Here is a 23,902-nt window from a genome sequence, read left to right as displayed (position 1 = left end):
TTAGCAAACTTTGCAGTTCTTGCAATATAATGTACAGGGGTGGATGTATATCTTGCCATTATTATGTAGGAGTAAAGAAAATGCATTTCTAATTCCACATTCCCACTTAATTTTTTTAAGAAAAACTAAGCAGGAATCTGTTTACTCTGTTACCTGTCTTGAACTGCAAAGGGTTAGCTAAGCTGGGGTTTTGTATTCTATATTCCTTCAAACACCATTAAATGCAAAGCCTTCCTTTAGTTTATATTTATTTAATTCAATTTATATACCGCCCTTTTCCCGAAGGACTCAGGGCGGTTTAGAGTTGTGGCAGTCCCAATCCTGAGCAGTTAAAACAGATCCTCAAGGGATACCACAGGTATAATCTACAGGCTATAGCACATGGCACCAATTCAAGTCTACACAAATTTGGGGTAGAGTCTAAAATACAGACGTTAGGCTTTGTTCCCTCCTGTTTTTTCTTCTTCTACCACCACCTTTTCATATTACTTTGTACAATAAAAGTATTGGCGAAAAAGCAAAAATACACAATATTCTATATCAGGATCACTGCCCCAAAGCAAAGGACCCACCGATGATTTAAATAAATAAAAAGTCAGGAAGTCGGTTTATTATTCTGCTTTCAGCAAAGTTAGCCCTTCTGCAGCACCTTGACAACAAGCCAGCTGGGCTGCATTTCTGGGCCTAACTCAGATTACAAGCTTGAATTCATTCTTGCCACAAAATGTTTAAGCTTGGAATCAGTTCAACTGCCTTCTCACAGTCTACAGGGAGTTGTTTCAAGCATTCTCTGGAGACACCTTTCCAACAAACCCTAGAGAATGGAAGAAATACTGTAGTGGCACATGCAGGGAGAAAGAGAAATTGTGGCTTCTCCCACAGAGAAAAACACGAAAACAAGTTTTCTGAGACACTTGAGTGAGCAGGTTTTATCTTCCTTGCCAGGAAAGTTTCAAAAACCTTATTTATTAAATTCATATGCTGCCCATCTTGCTATCAGAATGACTCTAATCAATCCACTATGGGGACATTTTCTGCCAAACTTGCATTGTCCAGTACAGGTAGTCCTTGTTTAGTGACTGCCTCACTTAGCAACCGTTGAAGTTATAATGATGAAAAATTACTTTTACAACCAATCCTTCATTTATGACTTCCGCAGATCTGTCTGAAGATCATAAACATAGTTGTGGCTTCACTTAGCAACTGCTTCACATAATGACCAAGTTGCCAATCCCAATTGTGGTTGCTAAATAACTTTGCTGGGAGTAATTGGTGACCAATATGGCTTGCTCCAGTATGGAGAACTCACCCAGGAGACGAGCGATTCAAAGAAGACTTGTGGAATTAGTGATGGATCTGAGCCTCAAAGCAGCCCAAGAAGTAGATCAGGAGTGTGAGTCACTTGGAATTCCTGAAAGTCTTCTGTAAGGAAGATCAAATCTCCATCTACCTGTTGTGCAACATAATCAAGAAACATTGGTATCGTTTCATCCTTCCCATACAGGAAGCTGCTCAAGATTACAAGGTAAATTTATTATTCTTCACTGACAATTCCTGAGGATGATCAAGGAATGCCTAAAAGAGGGGACGCTTTCAGAAAAGCCAGCCAGTTTGGTACTAATTTTATTAGTTCTTTAGAGTATACCACCAAATCCTTTGTAATGATTTATTATTATTTCATGAACATCACTATTAACAGTGGTGCTTAAATGTGGACCTTTTGAATTTTCAATATTTCTGTCTAGGGAGAGTCTCATTCATCCAAAACATGGTTGTCCCAAAGATGTTTTTTTCCAAAAGTCAACTGGACTATCTTGGTTTTTCTTTTGAAAAACATTTCGCTTCTCATCCAAGGAGCTTCTTCAGGTTTTAACCGACTGGTGGGGAATAGAAGGATTTGTATTCATTGCAATCATCGGGTCATTAGCACTCTGAGGGATGGTCTTTAGCTCTCTGAGCTATCCATTCCCCATCATTCAGTTAAAACTGAAGAAGCTTCTTGGAGGAGAAAAAAAAATAATTTCAAAGGAAAAACCAAGGAAGTCCACTTACCTTTGGGACAAAGCACCCTTAGGATTTCAATACTTCGGCATAAAATATTATCTAAAATGCGCTGTTTTCCACATCTGTCCTAAAATAAGGAAAACCCAATTAAACAAATGAGTCAAAAACATTATATTTTATGCATCACTTTGTAATGCAATATTTATTGAGGAAGAAGATCCAGAGCATGGCAAAAGTATACCTTTGCTTTCAATAACGGGCGTGCCTGCCTAGCTCAGGCAGCAGATACTGCAATTAAGCGTTTCTTTTAACTGTTAACCAGTCCTCTACATTGACCTGGAGGAGGAGTTTTATACCAATCCTCTTTCAACCTGGGGGTGTTGGCGCACTTCTTCACATGAACTGTGCAAAGGCAAGATGGTGATAGTCACCAGGCAGTCCCTATATCAGTGATGGCGAACCTTTTAGAGACCGAGTGCCCAGACTGCAACCTAAAACCAACTTATGAATTGTCAGGTGCCGGGAGGACGTGGCCCATTGGGTGGGTGGAGCTGCAGTGGTAACGGCAGACTGGGTGGGACTAAAAAATTCAATCAATCAATTCCAACTTTGCAAAATCTTTTTTTCCCGTGAGAAGATGAAATTGATTGATTGATTGAACTTTTTTTTTTTGCACATGGCGGCAGAGGCCTAAAGCGAAAAGGTTTTATAAAAGCCAGCTAGAAGGCCTAGGACTGGGGCGATGGCGCGCATGCCCACAGAGAGGGCTCTGCATGACACCTGTGGCACGCGTGCCATAGGTTCTCCACCATGGCCACTGTTGCAGTGGTCAACTCTGTTCCCCAGACAGGAGCCAATCTCTCATTTTGTCCTGGTTCTTCAGGTCTTCCAACAGTGCACAGGTCACCTCTGTAACTTAAGTGCATCCACATCACTGCCGGCCACCCTCATCTTTTCTTCCACTTTTCCTGCAGCCGTCATAAATATGAGTCAGTTGCCAAATGGCTTAATTTTGATCATATGACCATGGGGATGCTGCAATAGTCATAAGAGTGAAAACGGTCATGTCACTTTTTTCAGTGCTGTTATTAACTTCGGTCACTAACAAGTCCAAATAGGATGTTGTCACTCGCACAACCCTAATCAGGCACCTAACTAACAATACTATCTTAAAATGTCTAGTGCAAATCCTACAACTAGTGGATTTTCAGAAGAGAAGGAAAGACAGCTCAGATGAGACCATCAGGAAAACCCAGGACTGTACTTTAGGGAAAATTATACAATCCCAGGATTGTATTTTACGGAAACTGGGGAGGGGGGGGAATTCGGGGGAAAACAGTGGCAAAGTACTCCTATATTGTCACCAAGAAAATTACTTGAGCATTTCCATAAAGTTATCCAAAGTTGTCCTTGATTTAAAGAGGGTTTTTACAATAAAACGGAGATTTGTGCCAGCTTAAAGACTACTGTGCATCACAACAAAACAGGATTTAAGCATAGTTTATTGAAGATAATTGGATGGATTCACCATATTGGAAGTCATAAACTATGGAACCTAAGGACATAGTAGCCAAGCACACCAGACAGCAGGCATCTAGCACCTCTGTGGCCTAGAAAAGATTTCAATAGGTGCAGTTTGCTGCATCAACTAAGCCAGCAGAAATCTCGTCTTCTACAGCTGTTGTAAAGTCACAGATGCCCTGTTCTTGTATGCCTTGAGTCCCTAGGCTCGAGAATAAACTCCTGAAAATGAAAATCAGTTGTCCTTTATAAGCCTGTAGCGCTATTGTAGGAGGAGCTGCTACACGTTAAATAGAATAGATGTTTCGTGCAGAACTCAAAACGGCCTTTAGCAGCGGACTCCGAGAAGTGTGTTACGGGGGGGGTCTTCAAACTTAGCCCTTTTATGACTTGTGGACTTCAGCTCCCAGAATTCTTCAGCCAGGTTTGCTGGCTGAGGAATTCGGGAAGTTTTATTTTATTTTATTTATTTTATTTTATTTCCATTTATATCCCGCCCTTCTCCGAAGACTCAGGGCGGCTTACAAGCTTAGTAGTAGCCTTCATTCTATGTATATGCCTGCTTATTAGGGCTTTCACACACACACCCCAAGCGGCATTATTACAAAGTCAGCTTATTGCCCCCAACAATCTGGGTCCTCATTTTACTTACCTCGGAAGGATGGAAGGCTGAGTCAACCTTGAGCCTGGTGGGACGCGAACCTGCACTAGTGGCAGGCAGCTGGTGTTACTTAAGGAGGCATTAGCCCACTGCTCCACCAAGTTGAAGTCCACAAGTCATAGAAGGGCCAAGTTTGAAGACCGCTGGTGTTACCCATCTGCAGAACGCAAGGCTGGACAGAGTTGAGTTCCCAAGGTGCCGATAGGAAAGTCTTCGGTGAGAGTGCACTTGTCATGACCCACCCCAAACCACGTCTTAGGAAGACAGAATTCTGGAGTCAAATCTATTCCAAAAAGAATCTTTACTATGGCATGCTTGGTTATAGGAAAAGAGACAGGACTTAATATTATCCCATGAAGTAAACCCTTATAAAGAGTTCCTGGCTTAACCCCCCTTAACCCCATTTGGTCAGTCCCCCATCCTTTCTCTCGTATCATCCATCTCGTGGGAAAAAGGAACTTAGGACCCTTCATGTTTATTGCTGTCTTCCCTGACAAAAGCCAGATGCTAGCCCCCCCTTTTGTTTCCCCAGTTCAAAAGGCTTCTCCTTTCCTTTGAAATGCCTAATACTGGTTCAATACACATCTATCCTCTTCTCTTCGGGAGATGGCAGAATCCATGGACTAATGTTTGAAACATTCCATTTATGAATATGATATAAATGGATTCTGACAGCACTGCCATTTTAGTCACCCTTCACAACCGCATTCAACGTACAGACATCCCCACCGCCTACCGTCTCTAGCAGCGTTCAAACGGAGACCGGGGCTAATATTTGGCACGCTTTCCGAGGGGTTCACACAACCAAGAGGATCCCATCCACCAATCAGACGCGAGAGACTTGGAAAACAACTCCTCCCCTCGCCCAGGTTGGTTGGTTGGTTGGAGGAAAGCGAAAGTTATCTAGGAAATTTTGGGCGTTTTGAATGCGAAACAGCTCTCTCCGCCCCCCCCCCCACCATTTTCGCACTCCGGGGTGTTGGGGAGGGATTGGGTTGCCCCACGGCCGGAGGTGGAGGTGGTCGCCCCTGCCCAGCTGTTGCTCGCCCAGACCATGGGGGATCTGGGGAGACCCGCCTCTCCTGTTCAGAACGACCCTGAAAAACGAATCTCCGAGTCGAGGACGTCGGAAGGGCTGCATCTGCCAGCCATGGAAGGGGGGTTGGCGGGAGAGGCCCTCTGTGAAAAGCATCGCGAGCCCCTGAAGGTTTTCTGCTGGGAGGACTGTGCCTTCATCTGCTTGGTATGCGACAAATCCAAGAAGCACCGGGCCCACTTGGTACTTCCGGTCGAGGAGGCAGCTCAAGATTACAGGGTAACGAAATCATTTTTGCTGGCGTAGGTGAGACCCACCTACTTACTACTCTTCGCTCTTGGAAGTGGTGGAGTTCTGCCCTGCTTGCACAAGCTTGAGAGCCCTCTCCCTCAAACCTGTGCATTGATTGGATGCTTCTCAAAACCTGGTGGCTTTGCACAATATGCTTAAGTCCAAAACGGGTTGAACGGCGCTAGTACGGTGGCCATATAAATTTATGCTGTACAGCCCAACCACCTTCTTGTGACTTAAATGTGACGGTGAAGGCAGCAGCTGGATTTCCCAGGACTGACTGTATGCACTGTATACTGTGCAAACCCAGCCTAATTATCTTAGCTTTTCCCCTGAGAAACCTAGACCCATACCCTAGAATCTGTTCCTTCAGTCAGCCCTCCAATAAAGTAAGTTGCCCAAATCCTGTGGGTTCAAATGTGTATGTTCTGTATGTGCCTTCCCCCACAAGATGATCTCCAGTAATGTAAGCATCAGTTTCTATCATTTCCCCCATCCCTGTAGTAAATAGAAGTTGCAGTTTGACACATCCACAAGGCTTCCTTGAATATGCGTTCCCCCACAAGATGATCTCCAGTAATGTAAGAATCAGTTTCTGTCATTTCCCCCATCCCTGTAGTAAATAGAAGTTGCAGTTTGTTACATCCACAAGGCTTCCTTGAATAGAGTCTTTCACATGAAAAGAATTCATTGGATCTTAGCTTTGGGGCCGATGCTCAAATCCGTCTTGACTCATGGTAGTTTCCTGGACACATCCATGTAGTTTTCTTGACAACAGTATGGAAGTGGTGTGCCATTGGCGGGGATTCTGGTAATCTTCCATTCAGTGCTAAACAAATCTGCTTAACTTTTGAATCCAGACGAGATTCAAAATGTTTTTATAACAGGCAAAGCACGCCATTTGTAAGAGTCGTGATTTATTCTCTTAGATCTAATCTTTCCTCTGAGGGCTCACGGGCAGTAAGATTTATCTTTGATTTTATTGTCCTAACGACAGCTCAGTTAGGTAGGCTGAAGTGTCAGACTGTGGCATGGGTGACTGAGGAGAAAAAAGGAAAGAAGGTCTTCCCAAGATCAGTGCAGACGTGTTACTCTCCGCAGCCAAAAATCAGGAGTCCTGTAGCACTTCTTCAAATGAACACATTTTATTAAATGGTATAATTTAATGAGCCACAGTTCACTTCAGCAGATGCACGGGATGTCTCAAGTTTAATGCATCTGCATAACCACTTCCCCTCTCCTTCCTCCCATTCCAGTCAAAATCCTACATCAGTCTAGCACAGTGTTTCTCATCTTCAACAACTTTAAGATGCGTGGACTTCATACTGACTGGGAAGTGCTGGGAGTTGAGGTCCACACATCTTAAAAGTTGCTGAGGTTGAGAAGCACTGGTCTAGCATAAATAACCCTGTTAGGGTGCATGGAATTCCATGTTTATTTTATTTATTTATTTATTTTATTCGATTTATATACCACCCTTTTCCCGAAGGACTCAGGGCGGTGTACAGGGCAAATTTAAAAATACAATATACAGATTAAAATACGATTAAATTAATAGCCCCAACACATTAAAATTGGATTTAAAACCTTAAAAACCCAGGCCGGCCAGCTCGAATAGCCAGGTTTTTAGGCCCGGCGAAACGAACGAAGGTCGGGGACGATCCGGAGTTCCACCGGCAGCTGATTCCATAGGGCAGGCACGCCTACCAAGAATGCTCTCCTCCTGGGAATCACCCGCCGGCACTCCTTGACCGGCGGGACCCTGAGGAGGCCTTCCCTGTGGGAGCACACGGGACGATGGGAAGTTGACACTGGCAGCAGGTGCTCCCTAAGATAATCCAGACCCATGCCATTTAGGGCTTTATAGGTCATCACCAGCACCTTGAATCTCACCCAGAGGGCAACTGGAAGCCAATGCAGCTCGTGGAGAAGAGGCGTTACATGGGAGTATCGAGAAACCCCCATCACAACTCGGGCGGCCGCATTCTGCACCAGCTGAAGCCTCCGAGTGGTCCTCAAGGGCAGCCCCATGTAGAGAGCATTGAAGTAGTCTATCCGGGAGGTCACAAGCGCATGAGTGACTGTACGTAGGGCATCTCGGTCCAGATCGGGCCGCAACTGGCACACCAGGGCAAAAGCCCTACTGAATATATGTTGAATATATTCAGCATATAGTTGCATATGATTTACTTGACATTATTTGTTTGTTTATTTCATTGCACTTTTTAACTTGCTCTTTTATATTGTGTGCCAAGCAAAGTCAGTTTAGTGTTTGGTGGTGCCCAAATCAAATCAATAAAATAGCCTAAACGAGAATGTGGAGCTGTCTGTGTATTTTTCCAAAAAGCTAAGCAGGATCAGACTTGGTTAATATTTGGATAGGAGAATATGATGACATTTCAGACTTGAAGCTAAATTGGAAAGTTGGAAAAAAATGTCTTAGTTGAGGAAATGGCAAGCCACTTACTTCTGTGTTGTTGTTGTTGTAAAGGAAGTAACATTAATGTGCCTGTGAAATCATTCAAAATCAACTCAGTTTGAGGGAGATTTATTTAGTGGTGGTTAATGTTTTCCTATTTATCTTCTCCCTACTTAGAAACCTGCAGAGCGACGCTGACATTTGATTGGCTTACAGTGTTTAGCCTAACATCTGGTTGTCCATCTTAGCCAACAGATTGCCCCATGGAAGCCTTTAAGCAGAACACAGGATGGTCAACCCTTGTCTCTGGTTTTGTTCCCCATCAACTGGTGTCAACAGGCATTTTATGGTTTAGCATTTCAATAAATGTAGGGAAACAATCCTAATAGATTTTGTTTGCTCAGGAAGAGATCCAGATCAAGCTGCATAATCTGAAGCTGAGGAGAACGACTGTTGAAAGATCAAGACAGACTCTGGAGAAGCAAATGGCTGAGTGTTTGGTAGGCAACTTGTTCACTGAGTACTAAGGAAAACTGTAGCAGTTTCTCTTCACTGAAATACATTTCCCCCTTTGTTGATTTTGTTGCACATTTCGTAAAATAAAATACAGCTTTATTTTGAGTGTCTGAAAAATAATCATGAGCAATTTTTAACCACTAAATCCAGTATGCAAATTTATAGCCTATATTTATTCTGTTCTGTTCTGTTCCGTTCCGTTATATATCATATCATATCATATATATCATATCATATCATATATATCATATCGTCATCATTATATTATTTTTAAATTTTATGTTATGCTTTTTTAATTTAATTTTATTTATTTATTATGTATTTGGGGCATGATGGCTTAGCAGTTAAAGATACTAAGCTTGTCGGCTGGAAAGCTGACAGCCCGTGTTCAAGACTCAAGCACTGCACAATGGGGTGAGCTCCTGTTCCTTGCCCTAGAGCTCCTGACAGCTAAGCCGTTCAAAAGGATATAAATGGGAGTAGATAAATAGGTACCACTTCAGTGGGAAGACACAGCATTCCATGTGCCTTTGTATATAGCCATGCTGGCCACATGACCATGGAAAATGTCTCCAGACAATGCTGGCTCTCTCAGACAAGAAACGGAGATCAGCACTGCACCCTAGAGTTGCATACTACTGGACAGGGAAACCTTTACTTTTTTAAATTTTATATCATGTCTTTCCGTTAGGAAAGGTGGTATGCTTGATGTTTCATCTTGTGAAGTAGGTGAGGCTCCAGTGATTGATTCACCCAAATGAGTTTTACAAATGTGTAGGAACTTGATCCTGTGTCCTGTAGTTTTACAGTCTAACCAAGTGGTGCTTGTCTTTTCACTCCAATGTAATTGTTGTGTGTGTGTGTGTGTGTGTGTGTGTGTGTGTGTGTCTCCAGGGGGAGGAGAACAGAGATCTGATTAATCATAACCCCCTCCATGCATTCATTGAGTGTATGGCACAGACAAGTAATTCTTGTTTAACAACTGATCATTTTACAACTGTTCAAAGTTTCAACCACCATGGAACAGGTACTTTAGGGCTCTTAAAGTACCCTGGCCATCATAAGTGGTTACGATAATGCCCCCTCCCCAGCAATCATACGACTGCTTGCTTGGCAGGTCAGCTTTATGGCCAGATGTAGCATTTTGCAGTAACATGATTGTGACTTGTAATTTTTTTGCTGACTTCTGGCAAACAATACCCATTCAAGTAAATGGGTTCACTTGATAGCCATGGCCATTCACTTAACAACCATTGTGAAAAAGGCCGAAAAATTATTTTCGGTCACGTGGCTGCCTCAACTTACGACCACAAAGTTTTACATTCCAATTCTGGGCTCAATTACAATTGTAAGTCAGGGGCTACTTGTAATGATAGGCATTAGCAATATGTTGACAAATGTAGTATATTATTTAATAATGGCAATATTGTGATATAGTGGCATTGCTCCCTGACATTACACAATATGCTGATGCTAAAATATATGGTTAATTGTACAGAGACAACCTTGGTCTTGTTGACTTTTTATTTTCTTGCCTGTTTCTCTCTCGTCTGCAGGAAGACATCAAAGCAGAGAGAAAAAAGGTTGTGCAGGCATTCCAGCAACTCCGCTTGTTTCTAGAAGAGCAGGAAAATGGCCTCTTGGCTCAGCTGAGTGACCTGGAGGAGCAACAGGATGAAACTAGCTCCAGACTTTCAAACAACATTTCTTTTCTCAATGACCTGATCTGTGACATAGAGAAGCACTGTCGGAGGCCTGCGGGTGAATTTTTGCAGGTGGACACTCTAAGGTTATATTTCTAACATAAATTGTTGTGGCTTTTTCTCACTGAATCGAAGCATCTCTGCAAAGATTCTTAGATGGCAAAACAAAGATGTCCGTCTGCATTGGGAATTCAGTCGTAATTTCAGCAGGAATGACACTGGGTTTTCCCAGAATCCCCCTGACAGATGTTCTTTCTTTATGAAATAAACCCAGGGAGGTAGATCTTCAAACCAGACCTCTCTCTGCTCAGTGGAATATTTCTAAGCATTTCAAGGGGAATTCTGCTTTTAGGAACGTCCTCCTGCTTCAGACTATCTCCTTTAGATCCCTTAGTTATATTCTAATTTTTTTCTTTCTTAAAATTGTAAAATCCTACTGAACAAAGTTGTTCTCTGATAACTTTTTCCTCTTCACAAAGTAACTCAAATGTCTCTGGTTTCTCTAGGATCTCAAGGAAACTTTAAGCAGGTATGTGATTTTTAGTCCTTCAGGGTTAATAATGAATTTGAGTGGTTATGGAAAACTATTTTGTTAAAAAAAATCTTTTATGTTCCTGTGAGCTCTAGCAGAAAGAAAATCCCTGTTCTTTCTTTTAAAGAGGCCAGATGAAAATTAACTTGGAGACAGTCTGGCTGTCCTTCTAATTTTTCTCTTTACCAGATGCTTGGTGGCAGCCAGACATCAGGGAAAGCCACAGAACTAAAATAGTTTGGGACTTCTCTGATCTCCTAGGTGTGAAAAGGCCGAGCTCCTTTGCTTCCAAGAGAAACCTGTTAACCTGGAAAAAGATCTCAGGGCCATGTCTCAGCAAAGTGCTCTATTAATGGAAAACTTCAAGAATTTTAGAGGTACGGAAGCTACATAAGATATACACATTTCTGTAACTGTAGGCTAAACCTTGTTCCTGTGAAACGATCTCCTCCAAATGGGGAAAAAGTAGAGAGGGTGGAAAGAAGGAAGAGATTAATTCTTAGGACTTGCTCTAGATTCAATGGGAATTTCTACTTCCATGAATACTGAAAGAAGTTATGGGGAAATAGCAGAAGTAGTTACATTGAAATGTCCATCCCATGTTGGTCCAAAGTAGTAGTATGGTAATGCTGTGGGCAGTGTTTCTCAACCTTAGCAATTTTAAGATGTGTGTGGCCTTCAGCTCCCAGCCAACCATGATAGTTGGGAAATTCTGAGAGTTAAAGTCTACAGTTCTTGAAGTTCCCAAGGTTGAAAAACATTGGTTGAGGGTATTATGGGAAATTTAAATGGCAACTCCTGATGTTGACTTACCATTACCTAAGATATTTTGCAGAAAGTCCATTTTATGTATGGATCTGCTCTTTTGACTGTGAAAATGCTGCTTTAAGCATTTCAGTACCGTTCTTAGCCTAAAGAAAAGAGGTTTGACACTGCTTTTGTACTAAGAACATATCCAAGCAGAATATTTTGCTCAGCCTGAAAACCAACCACTTGAAAAAGATGATTGGGGCAGCAGTTACAAGAAAAAGAGACATTCTAAAAGAGGAGTGGGTCCAGGGCAAACATTTCTTTGAGGATGATCTATGTGGAGTCCTGTTACACTTCAGGAAACAGGAGATTGTACACTTCTTACTAATGATCTTGTAGCAAGCATGTGGCAAGACGTTGTGTAAAGAAATCTCAATTTTCCTTTTCTGGAGAAGAGACAGAGAAAGTTAAAGCCATCCACATGTTGCTGAACTAAACTTCCCAGCAGCATTAGCCATCATGGCCAGTAATGGGGAATGCTGGGAGTCACAGTTATCCCACTTCAGCTCTGGAGCATGGCGTGTAGAATTGTGTTACCTTTAAGCAAGAAGTGTAATGATGTGCTCAGAGTTCCTGATGCCACATTTGATTCCTAATTCCATTCCTCAAACAGCTGTGTTCTGAAGAACTGCGGAAAGTTTTTGAGCAGAAATTCTCTGAATCTTTCTAATTTTTAGATTCTTTCTTTCAAAGGTTCTAGGCCTCTGTGGGGATAATTTTTTTTTAAAATTCTTCCCACTGAGAATGATGAATGGATAGATAAACAGATACGTGTATGTTGGGGGGGAAAAGCAAATTCTCCAGTGTGCTCTTGACAGAAGGACCAAATCTTCACCTTTCTCTCTTGTCTAGAATCACTGATGGACGAATTTCAGAAAAGCAAGACCCAAAGGCTTAATGCTGCCCTCCTGAGTCAGACTGATCAGCCCCAGACCTTCTGTCCAGGATTGCATAACGATGCCCTGAGAGCAGACAAAAAAGGTGATGCTGCCTTTGCTTCATTTGTTTTTTTCACTCTTGCATACCTTCGGAGCTGGCAGCTTGGGTAAGATTAAAAGTTTGCTGTCTCTTAAGTCTTGGAAAAACCTCATGTTGTAGAGGTGCTCCTTCGGATGCTGCTTTTCTGTAACATGGCCCCTGCAGCAAGACTCTTACCTGTGAAAAGTCCAGTGGCATGAAGCCAACTGATTTGGATGGGCTGCTTGCAAAGAGGCACTGATGCAGGCCAGGCACGTTTTGAACATTAACTAAAAGATGCTGTTTCTAGACTGCCTTGCAGAGCTAAATACATTTCTTCTCTTAACAGGTAAATTTAGCATACACTGTGCATGGCCCTAAGATAGGCTTCTTTGGGAACTGCCAGATCAGGAACTTGACCTAGAGAATCTCTGATAGCTTGAGGCCACACTGAATGTTGCTTTCGGAGGAGCGGGAAATGAACTGGCTTGTATCACACTCTGAGTCAGCTTTTCTTTTAAGACAGTTAAGAAACAGAGGGATGAAGTTAATGATTCTTTTGTGTTAAGTTTATTTCTCTGTAATACTTAACACTATGAAGCTGCAGGAGTGGTTTGCATGTACCGTGTTTTCCCCAAAATAAGACCTGGATATATGTCTTACCTGCTTACTTCAAGACTGCTGCAGCCAGGCCTTCCCACGCCCTGACACCTGTCGCTCTGCTGCCTGACTTCTTCTGCGGCCACTCATAGCCGCCAGCAACCAAAAGAAGTGGCCAGTGGCCACGCAGGTACCTGCTGGATGGGGCTGCTGCTGGTGGTGCAACCATCGTGAGGCAAGACAGATGTCTGGGCGTGGGAGGCCTGGCTGAGGAGGCCCTGAGGTAAGCAGGTACGGGGCACATGGGCAGCTCCATCCCCCACCTCTGCCCTAGCTTGATTTTTACACGTGCATCTTGTCCCACCTTGTACAACCAGACAGTGGGATGGAGTGGGCACGGTCTTAACTAGGGCTTATTTTGGGGTAGGGCTTATATTAGGCACAGACGTAAAAAATCAAGCTAGGGCTTATTTTCAGGATGGGTCTTATTTTGGGGGAAACGTGGTATTTCCTACTTTAAAGGATAAGAAATTTAAAAGGTGAGCCTCTTTAGTCAAGGGCTTAAGGCACCGGGCTAGAAACAGGGAGATTGTGCATTCTAGTCCTGCCTTAGGCACTAAGCCACAGGTCTGCAACCCGCGGCTCCAGAGCCGCATGGGGCTCTTTCAGACGTCTCCCAGTCCTCTGCCATGTACAGTCCAAAAAAAAAGGACTAAAAAAGTTCAACCAATCAATTCAAATATGCAGGGTAGGTGCATATCTCGCCTTGGCTCCACTCTTGTCAAACCCTGTTCTGCGCATGTGCCCATGTACGCACATGCGCACACATTTTTTGCAGCTCCCAGTTTTTCCTTTTGTGAGGGAACCGGTTCCGAGTGGCTCTTTCACTGTTTCAGGTTGCTGACCCCTGCACTAAGCCAACTGGATAATCCTGGGCCACTCACTCTCTTAGCCCGACTCCCCTCGCACCGTTGTGGTAGGGAAAATAGGAGGAAGGTGGGTTTGCCACCTTGAATTACAGGTAGTCCTCCACTTACGACCGGTTATTTAGTGACCATTTGAAATTATGACAGACCCTGAAAAAGGGAGTTATAACCCCAATTTGAAGTTCTGACATCTGCCCCCACAGATCACATCCCCACATTTTGCCACTCAGTAACTGTCCCTTTGCAGTGTCCCGCAGCACATTATTGTGATTTACGACATTTTTTTTGCTGGAAATCATTATTTATTTTTAGTTTCCAGCAAAAAACATCCCATAGCGCAAATGGGGGTCGTTTAATGACCATGGCGTTTGCTTTAACCACTGCTGTATTTAATGACCATTGCTCGTTGTAAGATTGGGTGGGGTCACGCAGTGACCCACTTTACAGATGTCATGCCTTACAGCCAAAATTGCAGGCTCAATTAGGGTTGTAAATCGAGGGCTATCTCTGTTTACAAAAATAATAAAGGTGGGATTAAAAAAAATCTTTAAAAATTGCATGGCTTTTTTTTCTTACTTGCATAAGAGTTGCAGGTGTCTCACCTTACTTAAGAAATGGTTAAGAGAAGAATTAGGAGATGCAGATGCTAATAGGCGATTTCCAAAATAATGATTGCACGTTGAGATGGTGCAGTTGATGCTGGGGCTAAGCTGCTGGGCAAATGAACATTCCCATTCATTCCAGCCGGAAGAGCAGTTTGCTTTAATGAAGTAATTGAGAAGGCAGGTTAGAGTTGAGAAGGCAGCAAGAGCATCACCCTTTTTCTGTTTCTCTCAGTCTCCCCCAGTCTCAGTATGACTCTGGATCCACGTACAGCCAATCCCCACCTCTTCCTCTCCTTGGATCAGAAGACAGTCACCTACCTGGATCACGCACAGCCCCTGCTGGACAATCCTGAGAGATTTGATGCCGAGCTCTTCGTGCTGGGCTGCCAGGGCTTCCGCTCTGGGAAACACTCCTGGGTGGTGAACGTCGAGCAGGGGCAGAACTGGGCCATCGGCATCGCCCAGGAGTCCGTGAGGAGGAAAGGGAGCCTCAGCCTCAGCCCACAGCAAGGCATTTGGGCAGTACAGCAGTGCTGGGGCCAGTTGCAAGGCCTGACCTCTTGCTGGACTAGCCTGTTTCTGCTCAGGAAGCCCAAGAGGATCAGAGTAGATCTGGATTATGAGGGAGGGTGGGTGGCCTTTTTCGATGCCGAGCTGGATGCTCCCATTTTTACTTTCCCACCTACCTCCTTCAAGCAAGAAAGGATCCACCCTTGGTTCTGGGTGCCATCTGGATCTCAGCTCACCTTATGCCCCTGAGATTATTCCGGCCATTTTTGGATTTCAGCAGTTTGAGAGGTCTTGTATAATATTGGACTTAACGCGGCAACGTGACCGTTGTTTGGAACTATTTTGGTTAATCGTGTCAGCAGAGAAATGACTACTTTCTGTTTTGAGTTTCTAGTGAAGCACTAAATGTTACTGAAAGCACCAGTCAAGGATATCCCGTATTTTAATGGAAGGAATTGCAATTGTACAAACTGGCTTTTGACTAGCAGAAAGCTCTGATGGAAGAAGAAAAAAAGAACTATTTGGAAATGCTTACATACGGTAGTTGGACACACTCATGTCCCAGGAGAATTGTTCTCCCACACCATTCTGTAGCAGAGTGCAAAATAAAATAAATGTGCTGGAGAGCATGCCTAGTCAAAACATAAAACGTGTTTCTAGTCCTCTTGGCTGCGTTTAGGAAAAAGTGCGAGATGGCAGTTTTCATTAAGAGTTTAGAATCAAACGGATGGCCCCCTGTCTTTTTGGCAAATCTGAAGTCAAAGCCTTCAACAGAGAAATTTCTGGGACATTGCAGATAATGTATATTCCCGTCTCCCTCTCCTCACACATTGGGGACAGAAGAGCTTTGAGTCTTGAAACTCCCTCACCCTAACCTCTCCACTCATTTTCTTCTGCTGTAGAGGCTTCCTATATCTCTTCCAGTGACAAGATTCCTGTGTGAAGTAAGTTGCATCTCAGCTGACAGCAGAATTTGCTTTCTTTTTCCACCTATTCTTAGGAGGTTACCTCTACACTGAGTTGGAAATAACATGTAAATTTTAAAAATGAATCATGCAAGCAAATACAATTATATATACATTTCTGTAAGGCTGTTCCACTGCACACTGCTTATGTTGATTTGTACTGGCATACAGTTGATTGGATTTTTCTGGTTGCAAGGTTTAACATTTTTTATAATCAATCTTGCACCGACACACTTACTTTAAAACAAAAATCCGTGCCACTACTGCGAATAACACCAAATTGCTTCAAAGCAGCTACTTGTGCTTCATTTTGCACTATTCACTATTATTTGAATAACCATTTTTGTATTACTTTGATCTAAAAATGGCGAAGGAAGAAATATTGTGTACTGCACAGCTTATATTTTGGAACATCTCTCTCTAAAGAGGTATTAGACCAATAAAAATTCAGAGGCATTGTCACTGGCTTCATACATCAAGTAATGAGTAAGAAAGGCTGACCTACCATAAGTGCAAAACACAGTGCAATACCAAAGCTTTGAATTTTGCAACAAATAATTTGTTCCATGAAGTGGAATCATAAACATATTTATTCAGAACAGCATTTTCCTTGTGTGTGTGGTTGTAATCTTATTGCATTGTAAAGGCGCTCCAGTGTTGAGTGTTGTCAAGAAAAACACCATTTAACCAGTGGACAATTAGTTGCGCCTAGACAACTCTTGCAGTTTAAAGACTAACATATTTATTGCAGCATATACTCTGTTTCAGAGATCTGCTTTGTGAAAAACAGTGTACATAGGGAAACATTTGCTAGCAAAAGGAAGTCAGGATTATGGAACAAAACAGGTCTCAGTTGTCAGAGAGCAAAAATAATTATGGAATCCTAATAAATGAAAGAGATTGAAGTCAGCCAGGACATAGCAAGAACTTTTGAGTAAAAAAAGAATCCTGCAGTAAGACTGCAATTTTAAACTTATTTGGTCTATATTTCCACAAAGGTGGGCAGGCTTACAGGTTTCAAAAGACAAATGGATGACTTCAAACATGGAGGTCTGTGAGATAACGTACATTTCATATGTGAAAATTCAGATGCCAACATTTTTAACTGCAGCTGTTCCTAAACCATCCAGTCTAGTGCAGCCATCAGTATGATGGGAATTATTAAGTGATCAAATTCTGTAAGTTTTATTAAGACAAGGGGAATATCATTAATGGAATGGTTATTAAAAGCCAGCTGGAGTTCTATTTCTTTGAAAGGAGATAGCTGATACCACATTCGCATGTGATCTATAGAAAATAGGTAGATGTCAGTTTAAGTTATTTCTCTGTACCTATGGTAGCGAAAAAAACCACGCTTTTTCATCACTTCAGTGAAAGTGTGTTGTCTTTAAACTCTAGCTTCACTAGTAGACCTTAACCACTGAAGTTCTTCGTATCTAAAAACACTGAAAAAATCCAATTTGGGGAAAAATCCCAGAAACACTATTCTGTCTGCTGTCTTAAACAATATCAGCATTCTGCATTCTCATAAAAAGACAAATGCTGCTGGCCATATATAATAGCAGCTCAAGAATATAATCTGACTGAACAGCAAAAACATCACAAATTTATAAACTCTCACTTGTGCAATCATAAGCTAAAAGCATGCTTCATAAGACAACGGAAGTCAGAGAAGTGCTAAACAATGTTTTTCAATAGCCAGATAATAGTATCTTGGTCGTGCAGCTCTTCTCTGCTCTTTTCTACAGAAGTGGCTCCAATTACATCAACTAGCATATACTTTAGCTTCCATAAGATATCCTGGCCATGTAACCTATTACCCTTTAATGAATCATTTGAAATTTGCTGGAGCAGAATTTTCTTTAGTTTTCATGTGTAAAAACACACATCTGTCTAACAAGTTTATTATCCGTGAGTAATAAATGAAATCCCACTGGATGGGATAAGATTTTACTCTCCTGTAAGGAGCACAAGATTGCAGTCATCATAATGTAGACCAGGGGTCTCCAAACATGGCAACTTTAAGACTTCTGGACTTCAGTTCTCAGAATTCCCCATGCTGGCGGGGGAATTCTGGGACTTGAAGTCCACAAGTCTTAAAGTTGCCGAGTTTGGAGACCCCTGATGCAGACTACAAAGAAACGCTGCAAAAGAGCTCTTTAGGAAGACTCAATTTCTCGTCCCCTTGGGGCGGTGACATCCGCGCCAGGATTCTTTGCAGTGCTTTTCATGTGGACTCTCCGATGGCTAACCAGGTGGGAGCTTTGGTTAAATCGTTTCCCGCACTCTGGACACTCGTAGGGCTTCTCCCCTGTGTGGATCCTCTGGTGTTTGTTCAAGTCTGAATTCCGGACAAAACTCCTCCCGCACTCCAGACAGTTGAATGGCCGGTCCCCAGTGTGCATTCTCTGGTGTGCCAAGAGGGCTGAGCTGTAGCTGAAAGTCTTTCCACACAGGAGGCATTTGTAGCGCCTCTCTTCCTGGTGGGACTTACGATGGACCAGGAGCTGATGAAGCATGCGGAAAGTTGCTGGGCAGTCCGAGCAAGCGTGCAGCTTCTCAGTGTGTGTCTTCTGGTGGGAGATGAGATGCGACTTGTGACCAAACCGTCGATCGCACTCAGGGCAGATGTACGGTTTTTCCCCTGTGTGGGTCCGCTGATGGGCGGAGAGATTTGAGCTGGTGCTGAAGCACTTCCCGCAGTCCTGGCACTCGTAAGGTTTTTCCCCCGTGTGGGTCCGCTCGTGGGCCCGCAGCTGGGAGCTCTGTCGGAAGCCCCTTCCACAAATGGCACATTTGTACGGCTTCTCCCCGGTGTGGATCCGCCAGTGCTTGATGAGCACCGAACCTTCACTGAAACACCTCCCGCAGTCCGAGCAAACATAGGACTTCTCTCCAGTGTGGGTCCGGCGGTGCACAATCAGCGCTGAGCTGGTGTTGAAGCTCTTCCCGCAGTCAGTGCATTTATATGGTTTCTCCCCAGTATGCAGCCTTCGATGTGTTAACAGGCTGGAACTGTGGCGGAAGCTTTTCTCGCACACGTCGCACTTAAATGGCCGATCGTTGGGGTAGATCTTCCTAGGACTGTTCTCATAGTCAAAACAAATCTCCTCCGTAAAAGGATTCTGATGCATGTCCAAATCCCTCTTCAGAGTTTTCAGTGGTTCAGACTCCAGGAAAACTTCACTTTTCTCAGATAATTTTTTGGTTGGTTGTTCCACACCAACCAGCAGGGCAACCCTGGGCTGGAGAGATCCTTCGTTGCCTTCTCTCTTGATCCAATCTTCACCTACTAAAAGAGAAGCGAAGCTGCCTGTCAGTCATTTATTCTCCACTGTGAGGCCAAAAGGAATCTGGGATTTTGACCACAGAGGAACAAATAGGGAGCAAGTGTAAAAAAAAAAGAAGAGGGGGGACTTAAATCTCTCCCTGCACTCAAGGCTTTGTATGGCTTATTCCTGGTTGAGATAGTCTGATATTTGTTAAAATCTTAAATGCCAAAAGAAACATCACTGCACTAAAGGCAGGTGCAAAGTCTGGCTCCGGCATATGTATTCTATTCCTTTTTTGGTTCCTTTAGTACTAAATTGCAAGGTTTAGACAACTCTTGAGCTGCTGGCTCTGTGGGTTCAAAGGGAAAATTAAAGCCATTTACTGTATGTGTATTAAATCCCACTCTGGAAGTAGGCAGTGATTCATATTTAATTTAATTTAATTTATTGAGATTTCTATACCGCCCTTCTCCCAAAGGGACTCAGGGCGGTTCACAGGGCATAAATATAAATGACAATACAAAAATTAAAAGACAATTAAATAATGCCCAAGTTAAAACAAGAATAATAAAACAAGCCTATAAAAACCCATGTACCCCCATCAGGCCAGACCCGCTAGTTCAAATAAATGGGTCTTCAACCCGCGACGGAAGGATCGGAGGTCTGATGCCGTCCGGAGCTCAACCGGCAGTTGGTTCCATAATGCCGGAGCACCCACAGAGAAGGCCCTCCCCCTGGGGGCCACCAGTCGACATTCCTTGACAGGAGGCACCCTGAGGAGGCCCTCTCTGTGGGCGCGCACAGGGCGGAGGGGAGTCGACGCCGGCTGCAGGTGGTCCTCGAGGTATCGCGGACCCATGCCATGTAGGGACTTAAAGATCATAACCAAAACCTTGAACCTTACCCGGAAGACAACTGGCAACCAATGCAGCTCACGGAGCAAAGGTGTAACATGGGAGTACCGGGAAACTCCCAAGACAACTCTCGCGGCCGCATTCTGTACCAGTTGGAGCCTCCGAGTAGTCTTCAAGGGAAGCCCCATGTAGAGAGCATTACAGTAGTCTAGGCGAGAGGTCACGAGCGCATGAGTGACCGTACATAAGGCCTCCCGGTCCAGATAGGGCCGCAACTGGCGCACCAGGCGAACCTGGGCAAAAGCCCCCCTAGGGCAAAAGCCCCCCTTATTTAGGAAATAGACAGGACAGAAGGGAAAGAGCTGGCCGTGCAGTGTATCGCACAGACTAAAAGACATATAGCTCAAAAATGTGTGTGTAAATTTATTTATTTATTTATTAATGGGATTTATATCCCGCCCTATCTCCCGAAGGACTCAGGGCGGCTAACAACAAAACATATAATAAGTACAGAAATTAAGATAAAAATAAAATTAAAATCATCTGTGCAATAAATTAAAATTAAAAACTAAAAATAAATTAAAAATTGTAAATATAATTAATTAAAATGCCTGTCAGTCCAGGTCAGCCTGGTGGAATAGGAGTGTTTTGAGGCCGCGGTGAAAGGATTGGAGATTTTGGGCCATCTGAAGCTCAGGGGGGAGCTGATTCCACAGGACTGGCACTCCCACAGAGAAGGCCCTCCCCCTGGGGGTTGCCAGCTGACATTGCCTAGCTGACGGTACCCTGAGGAGGCCCTCTCTGTGTGAGCGTACTGGGCGATGGGAATTCGTTCCCGGCAGATGGTCCTGCAAGTATCCCGGGCCTAAGCCATGTAGGGCTTTAAAGGTAAGTACCAGCACCCTAAATCTCACCCGGAGGGCAACCGGTAGCCAATGCAGCTCACGCAGGAGGGGTGTAATATGGGAGTATCGGGGTGCTCCCATCACTACCCATGCAGCTGCTCATTTTAGCATTTGTCTTACTTGATTTCAGGATCTGCTTGCCCAATTCACATGGCAAAGCCATCAATCCATGATGAGACAAGGGTTTATTCTTTAGCCAGTGTGTTTCAGAACCTGATGCTGTTTAGACCTGAGAGTGACATAGAAACCAAATGGCTTCTAAGCTTGAGGGAGGTTTAAAACCTGGATTTCCCTATTCTTAGCGGGCGTGGTGGCCTAGTGCTTAAGACGTTGGGCTTGTCAACTGGAGCTTTGAGACCTGAGCACCGTGTGACAGGGACAGCTCCCATTACTTGCCCCAACTCCTGCCCACCTAGCCGTTCAAAAGCATGCAAATGCAAGTAAATAAATAGGGACCACTTCAGTGGGAAGTTATAACCATTCCACGCACCTTGGCATATAGTCATGCCAGCCATATAACCACAAGAGTGTGTTTAGACAACACAGCCTCCCTTGAAGCAAAAACAGATGAGTACGGCCCTTTACTTTTTTTTCTTAGTCTAGCATCTTTACCACACCGGGTGTATGTCTACATGATTGGCTCTGCCTATGCATGTATCATTGATTTATTTAGTTATTACTAGGCCTACTTGTTCTTGTTGTATTAGATAACAGAAAGTACCTTATACCTTGTAGGTATGCCCAATGTGTTAAACCAAAACAACCAAATACACAAGCTTTGTGCAATGAAGGAATTTAGTGCAATTATGATTCAGTTATCTGTGAGAAACTACTGTATTGGTTTAGAATAAATATTTAGAAGAAATAGTTACTTGGGTTCACATATTATATCACATGATGTGTTTGTTTTCAGCTTAGCATGTTGTATGAACCTCTGTGGTTCTATACTATACTTTATGGTGGGGGTAGCCAGCCCACTGTTCTATACACCAATAATTGCCAAAATTCAGTGGCAAAATTGCTGATTCTCAAGAGGGATGAATTTTGGCAGGAAAAAGTCCAAAATAACATTGGAAAATCTGATGAAAAAACATACTTGTTTCTACACTTTAAATCCCCAAACAACTTTGGAAATGATGTTGAAATTTATTTTTTTTAAAAAAATGGCACATTGAAACAAGAACTTCATTTCTGGATTGAAAACATTGCAATCTTGATGAAAATGGATTAACCAAATTTCCGGGAGGCAAATCATTCTCATCTCCAAAGTTAATCTCCAACCAGACATATCAAAAATACGGGATCGATTGCCCAACCTGCTTTCTATGGGGATTTCACTGAATCACTGGTCACCTTTGGCAGCTCACTGTTGGAACCATGTGGTGGGTTGACATTTAGGAAATATCTCAAATAGTTCTTTCAACAGGCTGGGGATCCCAGGCAAGTAGGGAGCTCCCAAGGCCGCTATACTGTGTGCAGGCTGTAGGTCCATAATTCTGCAGTCTTATTTATATCTGTGTTTTAATTGTTTTACATTTTTTAAAATTGTTGTGTCATGTTGCTTATTTGATTGTTTTATTGTATGACGCCCAGAGCCATGTATGTGAGATGGGTTGCTATATAAATTTAATAAATAAAGGATGATTTCATCCAAATTAAAAATAAAAAGATCAAATATCACGGGAAAAGTCCTTGTATCTTTCAACAGGCTGGGGATCCCAGGCAAGTAGGGAGCTCCCAAGGCCGCTATTGTAGGTCCATAATTCTGCGGTCTTATTTATATCTATGTTTTAATTGTTTTACATTTTTTTAAAATTCTTGTGTCATATTGCTTATTTGATTGTTTTATTGTATGACGCCCAGAGCCATGTATGTGAGATGGGTTGCTATATAAATTTAATAAATAAAGGATGATTTCATCCAAATTAAAAATAAAAAGATCAAATATCACGGGAAAGGTCCTTGTATCTTGCGAAGGGAGAGAAACCAACCCCGATTCTATTTTTCCTGAAATGGAAAAGTGAGCAAACGTGCCACAAAGAAAAGGCTCTCCCGGGTAGGTTTCACACTCTTTCCGCAGGTTTTACATCTTTTCTGCATTCGTCCACGCAGCCTAGAACAGGGGTAGGCAACCTCGGCTCTTTTATGACTCATGGACTTCAACTCCCAGAATTCCTGAGCCAGCCATGCTGGCTCAGGAATTCTGGGAGTTGAAGTCCATGAGTCATAAAAGAGCCGAGGTTGCCTACCCCTGGCCTAGAAGCTACCCCAATCAATAAGGCAACGGCCAGCGCAATGCTCCATAATCATCTCTTTCTGGGCACCCCATTCCTCGGGAGGCACCCACGAAGTTGTCCAGGCCCCTCCCTTCCTCTAGCGGACCCCATCGCAGGAACTTACCGGACTCCATGCCCAACGAGGCGCGCCGCTTTAGCGGACTTTCAGTCCCGAGGCGGCTCCAAGCCGCAGCGTCGGACAGCTGATGCCCATTTCAGAGTCACTTTCCGTCCAAATTCCTGCGGCCTTTTGTGTTGCCCCACTAAGCATGGTGGGAAATGTAGTCTGAAGAGCGAAGAAGCGGGGATGCCCGGAAAGGCACTCTGGGTAGTGTAGTTCTGCGTCGGCAGCTTACTAAGCCAGGACGCACAATACAGTATTGGGCTTGGCAGAGATGGGGTATCCTGTTAGGGATCCTATTGGGGGGTAGATGGTGGTGATAGTAAAGCGAGGGACTTGGGGACAAAGGCCCGGACTCCCCCTTTCAGCAAGCCGGTCCCCTCAAACGCTGCAAGACTGGCTCATCAGGTCTTCAAAA

The 23,902-nt window shown here is 43.5% G+C and overlaps 2 protein-coding genes and 1 long non-coding RNA gene across 3 annotated transcripts; 1 reads left to right on the top strand and 2 right to left on the bottom strand.

Moving 5' to 3' along the window:
* Nucleotides 1-589: 589 nt before the first annotated feature.
* LOC310636366 lies at nt 590-4,939 on the bottom strand. The gene is made up of 4 exons (XR_014491698.1): nt 4,923-4,939; nt 2,053-2,131; nt 1,310-1,450; nt 590-814 (listed from the first exon to the last, which is right to left on the bottom strand). It is a non-coding gene; the product is annotated as an uncharacterized lncRNA (long non-coding RNA).
* LOC310636312 (zinc finger protein RFP-like) lies at nt 4,867-16,518 on the top strand. Its single transcript, XM_083356042.1, has 7 exons — nt 4,867-5,501; nt 8,337-8,432; nt 10,005-10,223; nt 10,658-10,680; nt 10,945-11,060; nt 12,346-12,474; nt 14,814-16,518. The coding sequence occupies exons 1-7, from the start codon at nt 5,241-5,243 to the stop codon at nt 15,338-15,340; spliced, it is 1,371 nt and encodes a 456-aa protein (XP_083212168.1). The 5' UTR covers nt 4,867-5,240; the 3' UTR covers nt 15,341-16,518.
* A 162-nt stretch (nt 16,519-16,680) lies between these two features.
* LOC310636322 (uncharacterized protein) lies at nt 16,681-23,645 on the bottom strand. The gene is made up of 2 exons (XM_083356064.1): nt 23,488-23,645; nt 16,681-19,348 (listed from the first exon to the last, which is right to left on the bottom strand). Exons 1-2 carry the CDS (start codon nt 23,495-23,497, stop codon nt 18,216-18,218), a joined length of 1,143 nt encoding a protein of 380 aa, XP_083212190.1. The 5' UTR covers nt 23,498-23,645; the 3' UTR covers nt 16,681-18,215.
* Nucleotides 23,646-23,902: the final 257 nt, after the last annotated feature.

The sequence above is a fragment of the Vipera ursinii genome (assembly GCF_947247035.1).
Source record: "Vipera ursinii genome assembly, chromosome: 2".
NCBI classification, from domain to species: Eukaryota; Metazoa; Chordata; class Lepidosauria; order Squamata; family Viperidae; genus Vipera; species Vipera ursinii.
Note: the sequence above shows the minus strand (reverse complement) of the source record. Positions and strands in the feature narration are given on the sequence as shown.